Raw genomic sequence first — 16,476 nt, 5'->3', positions numbered from 1 at the left:
CTATGACACTAGATAATTAATCTAGGGAGATAAATTGATCGCAATCGCTGAGGTTTGTGTTACATATACAGGGAATTGACATGTACATAGATGTAAAGGTATTTTGAGCAAGACAAGGAAGAGGTTAACAATGAATCTAAAACTTATATTGATACAATATGTTGTGATCCCTCCCACTCTCATAACCCACGTCTCCATCTTATTATTAAACTTTAGACTTAATTACAATGTAGGCCTAACCTATAATCACACAAAGATACAGGAAGAAATTGTCTAGAACTAGTGGCATAACCAAAAACGGTATAGTGCCTACTTTATTTATTTCAAATAAGAGGGGATGTGTTTCCATAAAAAATCAAAACATTTAATTAACATTAAATAAATGTAATAAAACCACTTTAACCTGATTGGCTGCTTACGAACCAATCGGCGGCCGCTCCTACAATCCTTCCGTACATTCACGCTGAGTGTGATTTCTGCACATAGCGGAGCACGGTAAGTGACTTCAAATCTTTTCCGGTGTCGAAATATACATTTAGTATCTGATAGTTGAAGCCTAAACAACACAGGTTGTTCAGCATATCGCTTTGAAAACATGAGAGCTTGTTGTTGTTATAAGTGAAATTATAATAACTGAGTCGGGTAAGAGAGCTAGGCTAACTAACCCGAGTCCGAGTAGCTATTATCGGCTAATAACTAGTTCGCCATTAGAGCATCTTCTACTGGTTTTTCACCAGTATTGAACTGGGGTCACTGGCTTGCAAAAGCTGAATATGCGAGTCCATAAACGGGGTGTAAACGTCCGACAAAATAATTTAAGTGTAGTCACGGGCTCGGTTGCTTTTCACGCCTTTGGATCTGCTAACTCCTAGCCTCCCAGTCCTAGCCGCTAGCGCCGGGCTGTAAAGGGAGGCTAACATTCGCCAACACGGGTTTATTAATACCAGGCGAGCCGACGGCCTGATCAGACGTGATCGATCGTAACTAGACGTGGAACGACACGTCCCTGGGGATGGGCTGTTCACCGCGTCGTGGCTCCAATAAACAAGCCGTGTTTTGGACTTAATGGGGGATTTATTTGTGGTAAAACGTTAGCATGGGGAGCCTGATGCCGCCTGGGTGTGTAATGCCGGGGTACCGAGCCGAGGGGCTCACGCCTGAAAGGCGTTAACCCACCTAGACGACATCAGGCTCCAACGGGCAGCCGCAGTTAGGGTAACGTTTGGGCTGGAGTCAGCACGACGCATTTCCCCGGTTCCCCTCACGTTAAACTTCTAGAGCCGCTGCGTCGGGTGTGTGTGTGTGTGTGTGTGTGTGTGTGTGTGTGTGTGTGTGTGTGTGTGTGTGTCGGGTGTCTGAGCGCACAGCCCCACCCTTCCTCTAGGAAGCGGCGGATAAAGCCCCACATAAACACGAGTATAACTTAGTTGGGTGATATTGAGATCAGTAGACTTGGCCGCACAGTGTGATACAAATGGGCAGAACTAAAATCATGTTGGATTTATGTCTACTATGAAGTTATTTCAAACTATTGTGTTTGGGGAAGCCACTGCGCAAAGCAGAGCTGAAGCTGAGTTGTGGCCTGTGTTACTTTGTCGACAGTAGAAAATATTGGCGCAGCAATTATTGAGTGATTTTCGCAATACCTTGGTAAGAAGGCCTTTATTTGAACGAGTTTCCCTTAGTTAGCCCTAATGGCACCATGATCCCAGTAGACAGTGAATAGTTATTTGCCGTTTTACTTTTCTGATCCAAAAATAAATTGAAACTGCTTTTATATAAACGTTAATCATTAAAAATAAAAAAAGGTAAAGATCATGAAACCAGATATTGTAAGACTATCATAACTTTCCACATGAGTACATGTGTGATTCTCCCCACTGCATTACAAATCTAATCTCTAAATCGAGTTACCTTTTAAAGGAAATGCAGTGTGTAAAGTTATTACTCTGACTGTTCTTCCTGTTTGAAAACAGTGCTTGTTTCCTGTGGGAATTCGTTTGGAGAAGCCTAGCTTGTTGGGTCTCAGCACGGCTTAGCACCTGCCCTTCGATATCCGCCTGATACGAGATCTGCGGGGCCCTCCTTGCCAGATGTAGAGGGAGCTGTCATCGACAGCAGCTGTGTACACGGTACGTCTTTTCTCCTAAGAGATTAAACGCAAGCTCAGCATATTTAGTTATTCAGAGCTATTTAGCACCTGTTGATCGTGATTGTTGCTTCTTACTGTCATGTTTTACTTCCTGATGTGAAAACTTCAATTTTGTAGTGTGCAGTTGAATGCTATTCAAAGAGACCACTCATATTAATTCATGCTTGGCCTTTGTTGTGGTATTTGTATTTGAGTTTACATGAAAAAAGCTCATATTGCCCTTTTATTCCTATTATTAAAGTATCGCCAGATGTTTCATTAAGCCGAGGTGTATCATATCTCTTGCAATTATTCTAACATGGTGGCTGACGCTGTCTCCTCTGATCTCTGGTTCAGTGTTTGTCTGATACACTTGAGTGGGGGGTGGTCATTACAATGGCCCTTTGTAGAATGCCTCATGTGTCCGTCTTTCATTGTGGGCTTCTGCGTGTGCTTCATTCGTCGTAGTTAGAATTGCAAATGCTGGTGGAGTGTGACAGAGTGTTTTTTGTATTGTGTGGCCCAGTGTTCGACAAAGGTCCCACAGTAATGATTCAAGTCTGTGATCGGCAAACCCAGTATGATGAGCAGATTCAAAGAGCCTCTTTAATGATATTTCTCTGTGCACACGCCCACCCCCTTTGACATTTGTGAATCAAAGTGGCATCATATTAGCATGATATATGCCCTGTACTGCCTTCCCAAAGCAGTTGTTGCTTTTATTAATATAGGGTTAGGTTTTTGTTGGTTCTTGTCTTGTGCTTCTATCTTTTGTGAACTTGTATTGGTTATTTTTAGGAGAATAACACTTTTGAGATACACTCTTTGAAGCTAATTGGACTATTTCGGTGTGCCATCAAATGGGATTCTCATTTCATGCTGGCGTTTGACAACAGGGCATTCATCGCGTCCACAACATTTGAGACACTGTATTGTGCCTTGGCTACACAGCTGGCTTTTGATGCTAACCACCACTATACTACAGGTCCTTGTTTCTTTTACTTCAAAATCAATACGCAATCAGCTCAAGTAGCTGTGGTAAGAGGCAAAGTGGCTCGTGGGAAATGTAGTATTTTATTACTGCCATTGCCATTTTCTAAATATTCTCATGAACATGATATGGAAATAACCTAGCCTAGAATAACTCAGAAATACAAGTTATAAACATTTACATGTATGTTATGGCTGCAATTAATATCTAGATGAAAATTGTGTGTGTGTGTGTGTGTGTGTGTGTGTGTGTGTGTGTGTGTGTGTGTGTGTGTGTGTGTGTGTGTGTGTGTGTGTGTGTGTGTGTGTGTGTGTGTGTGTGTGTGTGTGTGTGTGTGTGTGTGTGTGTGTGAGTGAGTCATTCATTTCTGGCGCCGTGATTCTTCACCTGATGACGATGTACAGAGAGCTGTGACTGTGCTGGAGGAAGTGGGCCCCCTCACTTCCTACTTCTCCTTTTCTTGATTCTTGTGCGATGAGGACTTGGGGCGCAGCGCGAGCCCCACCTTCTCAGACAGCTGACGTCCCCGGAGAGTGGGTGGGGGACGGAGCTCATTCTTCTGGCCGAGAGGGAGCGTTGATTCTGCTGATGTCAGTCGGCCTCGCTTTACTGCTCGGTCATAATTGCCGAGCTTGAAAGGATCGGGGGATACCATTTGCTAGTGTGGCACCGCAAACGACAATGTGGTTTTGCTTCTTGCATCACATTGATTGTCTCTTGTTTGGCTTACTATTTATTAAGTACAGAAGTTGGTGAGTTGCTGAGAGCGATTTGTAAACTAACCAACTGTTTGTTTTTGTCCTGCGCCTGCAGTTCCTTGCGCGGTCTAGTGAAGTAGCCTTACCATGCGGGAATACAAGCTAGTGGTCCTGGGGTCAGGAGGCGTGGGAAAGTCAGCACTGGTGAGTACACTTCCGGCAGGCCGGCATTCATTTGGTCATTTATAATTGAGTCCATATTAAAGTCATTATAATCGGCCTGTCTCTACAAATCTTTTATTCGATTTTTGATAGAGATGAGTTTGCAAGGCGTTGGTGTGAAATAGATGTTGCTGACTCACAGGGCTATTGAAAACACGGAGTCACGGAAACATTAATCAACATATCATTTACGTCCTCTTTTGATACTTTCCCATATCCTGCAAACGAAGGCTTTAAATTGTATGTTTATTCTAAATGAAAGTCTTTGTCTTTGTCCCTTCCAGACAGTTCAATTTGTGCAAGGTATTTTTGTGGAGAAGTATGACCCCACAATAGAGGACTCCTACAGAAAGGTACGGATACCTCCCTTTCCTCCTGCACAGCAACTCCCCTGGTCACAGTTGCTACGTGTATCACATTTCCTCTCTCCTTTCCTCCCCACAGCAAGTGGAGGTGGATGGACAGCAATGCATGCTGGAAATCCTCGACACAGCCGGAACTGTAAGTGGAGAGGCGCCCCCGGCAGCAGGTTGTGGGCAGGCTGGGATCACACGGGGGCTTTGGTGACGATGTGTCTCTCTCTCCCCCCCGGTCCTCTAGGAACAGTTCACGGCCATGAGGGACCTCTACATGAAGAACGGCCAGGGCTTCGCTCTGGTCTACTCCATCACAGCACAGTCGACGTTCAACGACCTGCAGGACCTGCGGGAGCAGATCCTCCGAGTCAAGGACACCGAGGATGTGAGTGGCCCGGTGTCAGTCTGACCCCATGGAAACCCACTCAAAGAAACAAACTGATGTAATGATTATTGCCGTGACAGAGAGCTCCTCTTTTGGCAACATTGGTTGAACATTGGTTCATAAAGTGTTGGCCTTTGTAGACATTGCCTCGCCACACCAAGTGCCATTCACTACTATTCATGTTTAACACATTAGAGTTTGACTAGATTATGGGCTTGCCCATGTTATTGGAATCCACGTTCATGTGTGATTATCACCTGACCGTTGCCTTGTTAAGTTCACCGCCCAAGTCACTTGAAATGCCCGATCTGAGAAGATAATAGCATGACGCAAAAGGAATTCCAGTTATAAGTGAAATTCTGTACTCGTTTTACAGCATGCAAGGTTCAGTCAGGAAATCAACATGTAGGGTAATTCCAGAGAGACTTTCAGTTACATAACTTGATTTTAAATGGGCAACCTAAGCAGCAAGCGTGTTAAAATGGGTGCCGCGGTCCAAATTCACAATGTTGGAGGGATTTGCTGCCCACGTCCCCAGACTAGAGGCTCAGGCCGGTGGAGGGCTGTGAACCAACACCGGTGCAAGACGAGAGTGAGAGTGCAACATTATATTTTGAGACAAGCAATAATATAATATTTGTCAATGACAAGACACGACTATTCCCACACTGTAAGTGGATCAGCTAATGTATACACCGTCTTTGAATCCTTCTGGGCGCCAAGCGGTCTCCATCTTTCATCCTTCAGAATGACCATATTTGAAGCACAGCTCTGGTCATGGAGTTTTTTCGAAAGAAGACGAGTCTTTTTAGGACGAGGAACATGGAGTTCACTCTCGGAGGACCCAGTTTGTTTGCTTCCGTGAGGGCAGCACTCTATTATGGTATTTGTGTGCTAGATTGTTTCATATATCTGGCACGCTGGGCGCCTCTCAGAACGGTGAATCATAACACCCAGGCCATAACCAAAACAAACGTTCTGACCCGGAACACATTTTAGAGGAGAACAGGCTGGCTGTGGCATTGTTGTCGGACACGCCAGTAATCTTGATGACGCATCATGGTCATTAAAGGATCAGGTACACTAAAGGTATACAAATATAGCGTCTTTGTAAGCTATATTTAAAGCTAGCTTTGTGAACATGAAGCTGCTCTGGCTTCTCCTTGATCTCAGATCCCGCTCTGCTTCATGTCAGTTTACTCTGTGGGTGAGGGCGGGTGCCGTAGCAACCGAATGGAAATGGAGTTGCCTTTATTAGATGCAATCTGCCACGTTCACTCTGGCTCACATCATCTCCTGCCCCGGAGGCATGAGGTACTCCATGCTGACTGTCGTTATTTATTCATGGACGCCTGCCCGGTGACTGTGCAGTTAGTATTTGGTGTCATGCGTGTATAAATACGTTCACCCGCAGCGAGACTAGTACATACAGTTTGACCTCACTGGATGTTAATTGTGTATCCATGGATACACTGTATTCACTGGCAGTGTTCTATGAAAGGCATCATCTCAACATTGAATATTAACCGCAGGTCTGAACACATTTTAGTGTAATATGCTGAATACGTTTCTTGCCAATGTTCCATACTAAAGAGAGCCCAGTGGAGTTGATAGGCCATATCTAACTGAATGAGCCAACATTGTATATCATTACATGTTTCAGTGGCAATCCTGAAGATCTCGAAGATTTTCATTTCAATAAATGTCTGTTAATTCACCATCTTAATCCACCATCCTGAATTAGGTAACACGTTGAGTCTATGGCCCCCTGATGGAAGCCTTTGCTGTACTATGAATGTGACAAGCTAGTTGTCCTTGGAGACTTACCCACCAGGCGTTCAAATCTCAAGCGGCGCCGTTAGTGACGTGTCCCCACCCCGCAGCCGTGGTTCTGTCAGAGGAGCGCACACGCGCTCTTCAACTCACTCGTGTGTAGCAGCAAACTACGCCATGAGAACAAAATGGACGAAGTTTATGTCTTAACATTACAGAGCCATCCTGTCTGACTGAGAAGTGCTTGTGTTGAACCAGGTTCCCATGATTCTGGTGGGCAACAAGTGTGACCTGGAGGACGAGCGCGTGGTGGGGAAGGAGCAGGGGCAGAACCTGGCCCGCCAGTGGAACAACTGTGCCTTTTTAGAGACTTCAGCTAAATCAAAGATCAACGTTAACGAGGTTGGTTCCCGTGCCCGGTATGACCCCGTCAGCTTTTCAATACGTCTGCGTCTCCTATAGATCTACATTTCCTGAGCTCCTTCTCCTGTGCTGTAGATTTTCTACGACCTGGTGAGACAGATCAATAGAAAAACGCCGATGGAAAAGAAGAAGGCCAAGAAGAAGTCCAACTGCACGCTGCTGTAAGAGGCCGGCCAGCCACCGCGGCGGGCCAGGTGAGGAGCAGGACCACAACGAGCCCGTAATCAGTACATGGAGTCAGTACAGCCTCAGCACAGGGATGAATAATTAATGGGAATTGGAAGTTCATACCAGCGGGAGGTCATCCTTTTGGGGAAAGTAATGATATTAAATGGTCACTGGCAGGTTGATTGATGGGTTTAGGTTTAATGTCAGGGTTGATTAGTGGTGTTTGACTGGGAGCCAGTTGGGATAACGCGGCGGTGCAGTGTTTGCTTTTGGCCCGCTACAAGCAGGCCCGTTTGTCCGGCATTAATAAATAACCAGCGGACAGCGAAAGCCTCGTCAGAACTTGGCCCACCATGCCTTCATCTGCATCGGGATATAGGACGATATATTCTAAATATTTGTATGCACCATGTTATATAGAGAGATTTACTCAGTGAAGTTCAGATCAAAGATTTGTGACGAAACCGCTTTGAAATGGTTTAAAATGGCGATTTAACACGTAAACTTCTTGACGCCAGGCAACAGCTTCAGATGCTCCGAAACTAACCAGTTCACACCGCTGCAACTCTGCAATGTTTTAAAACCCTTTATTTGGGCTGTATGCTAAAGCCTAATCTAGCGTACAGTTCCACCTGCTGTTGAAGCCGTGTAACGGCACTCGGCGTTTGAAGAGCGTTGCCCGGTTACAACCTGCGGTGTGCTGAAGACGAGTGATTACGACCTTAAATGGGCTTTTAGGAAATTGCTGCCATTCTGCGTATTAAAATGTCTGCCGTTTGCTGCTACTTGATCCAAGTTAATCACTCTGCTCCTCACGGCGGAGCCAAAAACGGCCTGACAGACCGCTCCTTATGCTTCTGCATTCTCGCACGTAGCGCAGCGTTGCATATTCACCAGGATTTGTCCCTCTGTGCAGATCCCTGTAATGATTTACTGTTGCCCATTCGGATGGTGCCAGCATTCCAAGCCCACTCTGGATCACATCGACAACGGCTGACAGAGAACCACTTCACCACTCTGGAGAGGAGACGGCACATTATTTTAAGAATTTCTTCTCTCTTTTTAATGGTGAAGAGCCCCCCGCCCCCCCCCCCCCCCCCCCCTCTCTCCCAACACGTAATTCATCATTGTCGGCCTTGGTTGATGACAACTGTTATCTTTCTTTTCAACGGTCTTATCTTTTGACAAAATGTCAGGTTTCAAGGAAAGACCATATAATATATGGAGACTAAAGTGTTTTATTGAAGGTAACACAACTGTTTTTTTTGGCATATTGTGACTTTATGTTTGCAAAAGGAATCATGTACGTGGGCCTTCTTATGCCTTCTTCTGCACTAACGTGTCACCAACATGCATCGTGGTCCATAGGTTTCATACTGCTAGGAAGTGTCTTCGCGAGATCGCATCTCTCCTATAAGTGACTTTGTTTTATATTGAAAGCTGCCAGGCTTTCATATTTCCCATAATATATTCTAATTCCATTTTTGCATAATGAAGCTAAGGAAATTAGTATTTTATAGACTGATGGGTGAAATTACGCATTTTTCTTTTCTGTCTTGAGGCTGAAATTATATTGTACTAACTAATAATTCTTCTTGTGTTACCCTGTCACACATGATTTTCCAGCTTTTATGAATGATTAAATTTTAGTACATTTTCATTGTTTTCGTCCTGGTCTTTCTTTAATTAGGATATATAAATATGATATTTAGTGTATACTATTATACTATTAAACAGCTTCGCTGGTGATGGACTTTGTTCAGCATAAAACTGTTTTATTAAGTATAAAGAAATTAAGTGATCTATAAAAGCGACTTTGATTAAGCTCATATCAGTTAACTTATAATGATTCATAAATGAATGGCTTAAACCAAGACTCTAATAGAGGGACAGATATCCAGGCCTATTAACCATAACGTACCAAAGCATTGAACACCCTGCTTGATTTCTAATGACGCCCAAACACACGTTTTGTGATTTCTGAATCATTTCCATATAATGAAGATTACCCAATTAAAAATAATAATATACATCTTTGGTACAAGTTTATTAGGCCACTTGATTTTCAGTTTATTAATGTGTGGTTCTTGATCTCACCTCTAGGTGTCAGCATCATTTACTTCCAGTGCAGTTTACTATCATGTGAAATGTGTTTTTATATTTATGAAGGATTTTAAAATAAATTAATCTTTTTCATTCTGGGACAAACCAATTTGACATCTGTATGTTTTTTTTAAATTATTTCTACAAAAAGCCATTAATTAACAGGGCTAGTCTTTTTTTAACCAGCGTTCAGGACTACAAAGGAATTTATATTTTTCATGAAGTAGTAATTGACTGATATTCTGCTATGGGGGTGCAGCGGAGGTAGCGGTCCTCCAATCCTCTCACCTATACCTCGCCCTCTTCATCCTCCCAGCCTCCCTCTCTCCCTCACACGCATGCATAGACACAGGCTACATGACCCCCTCCCCCTTCCATCATTTTCCCATCTCTCTTACTCACTCTCTTCTCTACAACAAACATGGCCGCTAAATCTGACGGTGCACCCGTTTCATTGCGAAACGAAAGCCCGCCCGAGTGCCCCTCCAGCCTGGACCAACGCTCGCCGCAGTGCCGTCCCGCCGAGAAGCGCTACTCCCTCCTGGACTGCTTCTGGACGCTGTGCGCCCTTTTGGTCTTTTTCTCGGACGGGGCCTCAGACCTGTGGCTGGCAGCGGATTACTACTTAAGGGAAAACTATTGGTGGTTTGCGTTGACTCTGGTCTTTGTGATCGTCCCCTCGGTGGTCGTGCAGGTGCTGAGCTTCAGATGGTTCGCCTACGATTATGCGGAGACCACCGAGAGCGGCACGGCGGCCGCGGTGGTCGCGGCGACGGGCACGGAGAACAATTTCAGCACCAAGGACAGCGATCAGCGGGGCGCTGGCCGCGCCGCTGCGGTCGGGGGGCTGCCTGCAGCGGGCACAGGGGGAGGTGCCCACGGTTGCTGCAGAGTCTTTATGTGGATCTTTCAAGCCATCATTCACATATTTCAGCTTGCACAGGTCTGGAGGTAAGAATGTGAGGATATAAACGGGTGTAAGCAGGTACACTAGCCTATACTCGCTCTCCCTGCTCCTCTCTGTATCTGTTTCCCGATCTGTGCATGCATGCGGGCTTGGTTAGTCGTTGCATTCTTCCAAGCCCTGCTACATTTCATGTGGGTATGTGTTTATGAAACATTCATAGGACTTCACATCGAAGCGTATTTATTGTACATTGTTTGACGTCTCGCGGCTGGAGAAGTGGCTCCACCCCATTCATGCGCTTCTAGGTCAATAATCTCCTGGGGAAAATCGTCAACTCATCCACAGAAATGCCAATATAGTCAGATCTCCTTCCTCTAGACTCTATATGATTGTAAAATACTCCTCCTCTAAGTAAATCGTTTTCATGTACAAGGAGTCGTACTGCTGCAGTATATATGTATACGTAGACCCATTCTCGTGGCTTAATTACAAGGGATTTAAGCATTCATAAAATGATCAACTTATTTGTTTTTTTTGGTCTTACATGTTCGGCTCTGAGCTCAACCCTAAAACATCGGATTTCCTGGTGCTAAGCGAGACCATGAAGCAAAGGGTGCACAGGTTCCCCTCCGCTCCCACATGGTTCTGTAGTTCTAGGTCTGTGGGTCAGCTGCTCGGTTAGAGATGGCAAGGCAGTCCTCCAGTCTTTAATGCTCTGATTGGCTCCGGCACATCTGTGCTGCTGCCAGCCAGGACGAGGCTTCCAGCTGAACTACGGTGGGAGGAAGGTTAGACGAATAATCTTTACAGACAGACACTGTGATGATAAAGGAATCAGAGGGGAATCAATTATACAAGCTATCTGTAGGCCACATCTCTCGCCCATTATCTCTCTCTCCCTCACAGTTTCTCTTCCTGCCTCTTCAACACTATTTATTGATTTCTTGGCTTCTTCCTGAGACGTGTGTTTGTGTGTGTGTGTGTGTGTGTGTGTGCGTGCATGCGTGTGTGTGTGTGTGTGTGTGCGTGCGTGCGTGCGTGCATGCGTGTGCATGTGTGTGTGTGTGTGCGTGCATGTGTGCATAAGCCAGGAGTACATTATACCGATGTGGTAAAGCAGAATTACCGGTAATACCATTAAAGCTGTTGTGCGTTCTCTGTTAATTGTCGCTGCTCTCAGGGCGGCGGGTGTGTGTCTTAAGAGGATTACCTCCCGTGCATCCTCAGCCATAAACTCAGGAACCATCTGACACCGATAGGCAATCAGCGGAATTAGGATCTTTGAAGGGTCCGGCACTGTAGTAGCTGCAGTGGCTCATGAGATAGAGTGTGTTGATTGGTAACTGGAAGGTTGCTAGTTCAATCCCCGGCTCCTCTTAGCTAGTGTCGAGGTGTAACTGAGCAAGACGCCTCACCCTGACCGCTCCTGACTGGTTGTCTCCGCTGTCGGTGTGTGAATGTAAGTATGAATGGTTGTAAGTTGCTTATGATCAAAGCGTCAGCAAAATCCCCCTAAATGTAAAAAATGTAAATGTACTAATCTAAGAAACACAAGACATTGGCTTCTGACGCTCAAACGATTCTAATAAGGAAATTGTGCCTGCATCTTCTTCTGCAGATAATAATAGCCGTACTGTACGGGCTGGCATATACTGTGTGGATGTATGACGTCCCGCAGGACACTTTGTGTAACAGGAAACCAGAACAAATGAGGGTTACACAAACCCCCAGCACGGTTCAGCAATCCCATTCACACTGGCCCCACGGTCCCCTTGTGCGTGAGGCTCCTTCTGGAGACGCACACAGCCTCACTACTTAGTGCGTTTCATCCTCTTTTCATGAGAGCAGCGATAAATAAAAAAATAATACAGCCTCTTGAAAGCCGAATGGGATGTTTCTCCACAGGGGACGAATCTGAGGAACGTCATCAGCTTAGAGAACCACAGCTCTGGCACGGTTATTTGTTTTTTAAATATTCCCGATAATCCAATACATGCAACACATTTCAGGAGGGTAAGAGCAAATTGCAAGAGGCGCATTTCGACTCTGTCTACTCTTTAAGATCATTTTCATTAAGGCCCACCGATCGAAGTGAATCTCTAGTGAACCCCCCCTCTCTCCCCTCTCCTCCCCCCTCCTCCCCCCTCTCCCCTCCCCCCATAGATACGTCCACGCCTTGTATCTGGGCGTGCAGAGCCGTTGGCGTGGCGACCACGAGCGGCACCACTTCTACTGGAGCATGATGTTCCAGAGCGCTGATATCAGCATGCTGCGTCTGCTGGAATCCTTCCTCAAAAGTGCCCCTCAGCTGGTTCTGCAGCTCAGCATTATGGTACAGGCCCGTCAGGTCCTGCCCCTCCAGGGTAAGTCCCCCCGCGCCGGGGTCCCGCCCCACTGCAGCACGCAGCACCGTGACACGGTCCACGCTGGCTCCGTGGCCCTCCAAGACGCCTTTAACCGCAGGAAATACTGTGGGGGAAAACTGTTTATGCATGCAGCGCCGAAGACATCAACGTCATTTTTTGGCACACGCTTACCAACTGCTTTTTTGACAGTAAAAATATGCACTGACATCACTTCCACACACGCCTATTGCTCACATAGAGGGCGATTAGTCACTTGTCTTGGACTCAATAGGGCGCCTGCTGAGTACTGAAAATGTGTCACTTGGTCTCGCTGGGCTCCATGGTTAAGATAATACCCCGTCGCCATTTTCTTTGGAGGACATTGTTCATTGTCGCTGAGAATAATGATAAAATCAGAATGGCCAGTTGTTCCCGTTGTAGCGTCTAGCGCAGTCACGATACGGCTTTACTTTATGGTATTCCTCCATCTGGTTTCTTCTGTTCTAATCACCCTCATTTCCCTTCTTCCCTCCTTACAACCTAATTGGTTTCCTCTCTCTCTCTCCCACTCCATCCCACTCTCTCTCTCCTCTCTCCCTCTCTTCTGTCCCCAGGGCTCTCTGCCTCCGCCTCTCTGATATCTCTGTCATGGATGATTGCTTCCTATCAGAAGGTCCTGCGGGACTCCCGGGACGACAAGCTCCCCATGACCTACAAGGCCGTCATCGTCCAAATCCTCTGGCACCTGTTCACCATCGGCGCGCGCACCCTGGCCTTCGCGCTGTTCGCCTCCGTGTTCCAGCTGTACTTTGGCATCTTCATTGTGGCCCACTGGTGCATCATGACCTTCTGGATCATCCAGGGCGAGACCGACTTCTGCATGTCCAAGTGGGAGGAGATCATCTACAACATGATGGTGGGCATCGTGTACATCTTCTGCTGGTTCAGCGTGAGGGAGGGCCGCACGCGCTGCCGCATGCTCACCTACAGCCTGACGGTGTTCGCGGAGAACGTGGCCCTCACCGCCCTGTGGTACCTGTACCGCGGCCCGCACACCTCCGACTTCTACGCCGTGGCGCTGGCGTGCGTGGTGGCCAGCAGCTACGCCCTGGGCACCTTTTTCATGTGCGTGTACTACTGCCTGCTGCACCCCGACGGGCCCGTCTCGGGCTGGGGCTACGTCGTGGAGAAGGAGCGGCTAGGCGACGAGCCCCTGGCGTCCCCGGCCTCCACCCTGCCCCCCGACGTGGTGGCCAGCCCCCCCAGGACCCTGCCCAGGACTAAGGACCGAGAGCAGGGGCCAGGCGGGGAGGCCGACGTCTTTCAGGTGCGGGCGACCCGCGGGGCCCAGACCTCGGCGCCCCGTCTCACCCCCAGGACTGAGGGCCCGGTGATCCGGATAGACCTCCCCAGGAAGAAGTACCCGGCCTGGGACGCCCACTTCATCGACCGCAGGCTGCGCAAGACCATCCTGGTGCTGGAGAGCGCCGCGCCGACGACGCCCAGGATCCAGTACCGCTGCCTGGGCACGGCCAAAGAGGTGATGGAGTACGAGACCACCGTGTGAGCCGCCGCGTGTGAGACGCGGCAACGACGCAGGTTTTCTGTGTGACGAGGTACCAGGGAGAGACGATGCCTGCGGGGGCCGGCCGAGGCTCTAAGAGGTAGACTGAACAGACACACAGAGGTCTGTACTGAGGCTACTGCTGTCTGTGCTGCCCGGCACTGGATGGAGGCAGAGGCCGGCAGAGAGGGGTGGGACCGTGAGGGAGGAGGAGGGTTTTCATCTACATAAAGTTACAGCCCTGTGATGCCATCCGATAAAAGGGTGATTTATATTCCTGCCTGGCTCTCAGGTCATGCTATGTTACAAAACAACATGGTGGTGGACCAGAGTGTGAGTTGGCAGCCAGTGATGTTGAGGTAAGCAGTGTGCCACAGAGTTAATGTGTAATGAAATGACTGATAAGATATATATATATATATATTTAAAAAAGGTGCTAGAATATGTCCTTTGAAGAGAGGTACTTTTAGAGGGAAGTATTCAACATGTATGAGTATATAGGCCAGATAACAGAGAGATACCGGTCGGTGTGGTTGTGGGGAACTCCGAAAAATCACATGCTCTATATCCCTTCATCGCTCCCATAGTTGGTATATACGATACTGTTCACTCATGTTGAATGCATCTCTCTAATATCCACTTCAATTCATAGGTCAGTGGTAAGGCAAATTAACTCAATTGAATGTAAAAGTTTGAAATGTGATCGTGACAACACAGAGAATTGTCATGTGGGTTTGACAGGAGATATTGCAATGGTTTCTATTTATTTTCCTTCTTTAAGCTAGAAAGAACCGAGATGTGTATGTTTACAGGGCCACCCTGGTTGTTGTTTCTGTTGCGCCATGCCAACCAAGCCATTCGATTAGGACGTTGTGTTAATAGCATCTCTGTGGTTACCATTGCATACTGCTTTCCTTTTTTCCACAGCAAACGCAAAAAGAATGGGCATCCGTTTCCATGTGAACACGTGCGTGTATGTGTGGGATCCAACTGTATGTTAAAAGGGGGTAGAGACATGGGCAGTTCTGTCTTTAACTGTGCGTCCACATGTTGTTTTCTAAAAAATGGAGAAAAAAAAAAAAAGAATATTGGCTGCACACTTCCCCAGAAAAAGCATTTATATTATTGATGATAAAGGCATGTGCTACTTGTTGAATCAGGGTGTTGGGTTGATGTTCTGTAGAGTAGTCAGAGTGGGAGATGTGTGTTCGTGTTGCTGTGCCTGTGTTAAATATGCCGGTGAGCTGAAACGTTCAGTTGGTGCATATATAATACGGATGCACGGAACAGGACTTAGTGAGTGTTTTGTCATGTGCATTTCTATGAACCTGTGTCATTTAAACGTGACAGATTTAAATGACTAGCCTACCGTTCGGACATTACGTTCTCCAAGGTACCACTGAAACAGGAATGGCTCCACCTCAAAGCACCCATCAGTGTCCCACTAACAAAGCCATGGGTTATGAATAATGGTGCTAACTGTCCGATCCCTCGCTGTAACGGCTGTAACTACGACCGTACAGTGTTCTGGACAAGAGTTTGGCTGTACCTCAGATACCTACTATTCACGTTTCTAGAATCAAAGCCTTAAACTGGTCTCGCCAGACTGTTGCTGTCTCACAGCTGCCGACAAAAGATGAACTGAACAGTGGAAGGACACGTTCATGATGATGTTGTTGTTGTTGCAAAAATCAATAAATAAAAAAGAGCTGTGTGTCTAAATTGACTGATTGATTATTCACCCATCACCCGTCATCACCCGACATCACGTTTTGAATCCTGAACCAACACCATATATCTGTCATTCACTTCCATGACTACAAAAAGGAAAATATGTTTTTCCATTCGTATTTTGCACTACAGTTATCCTTTATGGTTTATTTTAAGGGGGGAATATTTGGATAATTAAATTGGTTAGACTTGGACATCTTAACTTCAAATATAAAATAAAAATATATAAATACAGGCACATGGTACATTTTCACACAATATGTTTATGTTATATAGCACATTAAACATTTCCCTTTCAATTCATTTGGCTAATAATGTCAATATCGAGGACGGATTTGCTCAGTTTGTCCAAAACTTCCAACAGAAAATGATGCTCTAGTCTTACGAGCAGTCAAATAAGTCTTTCATCATAAGCTTAATTATGTGAATTAAAAGTTAGTTAATGACATGCATTTAAGATTGCTGTTGACAACACGTAAATTATAGATTCACCTGAGAAGTCCCGTCTGGTTAAATACTGAGGACCCATTGTCCCCAGGGCCCTAGTCCCGCCCTCTGGTCCAGCCCTCTAGTCCCGCCCTCTGGTCCAGCCCTCTAGTCCCGCCCTCTAGTCCCGCCCTCTGATCCCGCCCTCTGGTCCAGCCCTCTGGTCCAGCCCCCTCTCGTTTACAACACAGGG

General features: G+C 46.5%; 2 protein-coding genes across 3 annotated transcripts; both read left to right on the top strand.

Annotated features, from left to right (window-relative positions):
- Window positions 1-442: 442 nt before the first annotated feature.
- LOC311359158 (ras-related protein Rap-1b) lies at window positions 443-8,801 on the top strand. Of its 2 annotated transcripts, none has more exons than XM_084479132.1 (9): window positions 443-495; window positions 1,977-2,132; window positions 3,936-4,024; window positions 4,327-4,395; window positions 4,487-4,543; window positions 4,643-4,783; window positions 6,815-6,958; window positions 7,055-7,173; window positions 8,064-8,801. In XM_084479132.1, exons 3-8 carry the CDS (start codon window positions 3,968-3,970, stop codon window positions 7,142-7,144), a joined length of 558 nt encoding a protein of 185 aa, XP_084335258.1. In that variant the 5' UTR covers window positions 443-495; window positions 1,977-2,132; window positions 3,936-3,967; the 3' UTR covers window positions 7,145-7,173; window positions 8,064-8,801. The 2 variants fall into 2 exon arrangements, with proteins under 2 accessions (XP_084335258.1, XP_084335259.1); XM_084479133.1 differs by lacking the exon at window positions 443-495 and adding an exon at window positions 1,632-1,650.
- An 823-nt stretch (window positions 8,802-9,624) lies between these two features.
- Window positions 9,625-14,069, top strand: xkr7a (XK related 7a; the record flags this gene model as incomplete). Its single annotated transcript, XM_084480386.1, has 3 exons — window positions 9,625-10,201; window positions 12,321-12,520; window positions 13,117-14,069. The coding sequence occupies exons 1-3, from the start codon at window positions 9,672-9,674 to the stop codon at window positions 14,067-14,069; spliced, it is 1,683 nt and encodes a 560-aa protein (XP_084336512.1). The 5' UTR covers window positions 9,625-9,671.
- Window positions 14,070-16,476: the final 2,407 nt, after the last annotated feature.

The sequence above is a fragment of the Micromesistius poutassou genome (assembly GCF_964030765.1).
Source record: "Micromesistius poutassou genome assembly, chromosome: 15".
NCBI classification, from domain to species: domain Eukaryota; kingdom Metazoa; phylum Chordata; class Actinopteri; order Gadiformes; family Gadidae; genus Micromesistius; species Micromesistius poutassou.
Note: the sequence above shows the minus strand (reverse complement) of the source record. Positions and strands in the feature narration are given on the sequence as shown.

Bases quoted from the DNA above. Each gene is read 5' to 3' on its own strand.
- LOC311359158 (XM_084479132.1), top strand. From the start codon at position 3,968: ATGCGGGAATACAAGCTAGTGGTCCTGGGGTCAGGAGGCGTGGGAAAG. The intron at 4,396-4,486 runs GTACGGATACCT...TCCTCCCCACAG, and splicing joins TAGAGGACTCCTACAGAAAG to CAAGTGGAGGTGGATGGACA. The intron at 6,959-7,054 runs GTTGGTTCCCGT...CCTGTGCTGTAG, and splicing joins CAAAGATCAACGTTAACGAG to ATTTTCTACGACCTGGTGAG.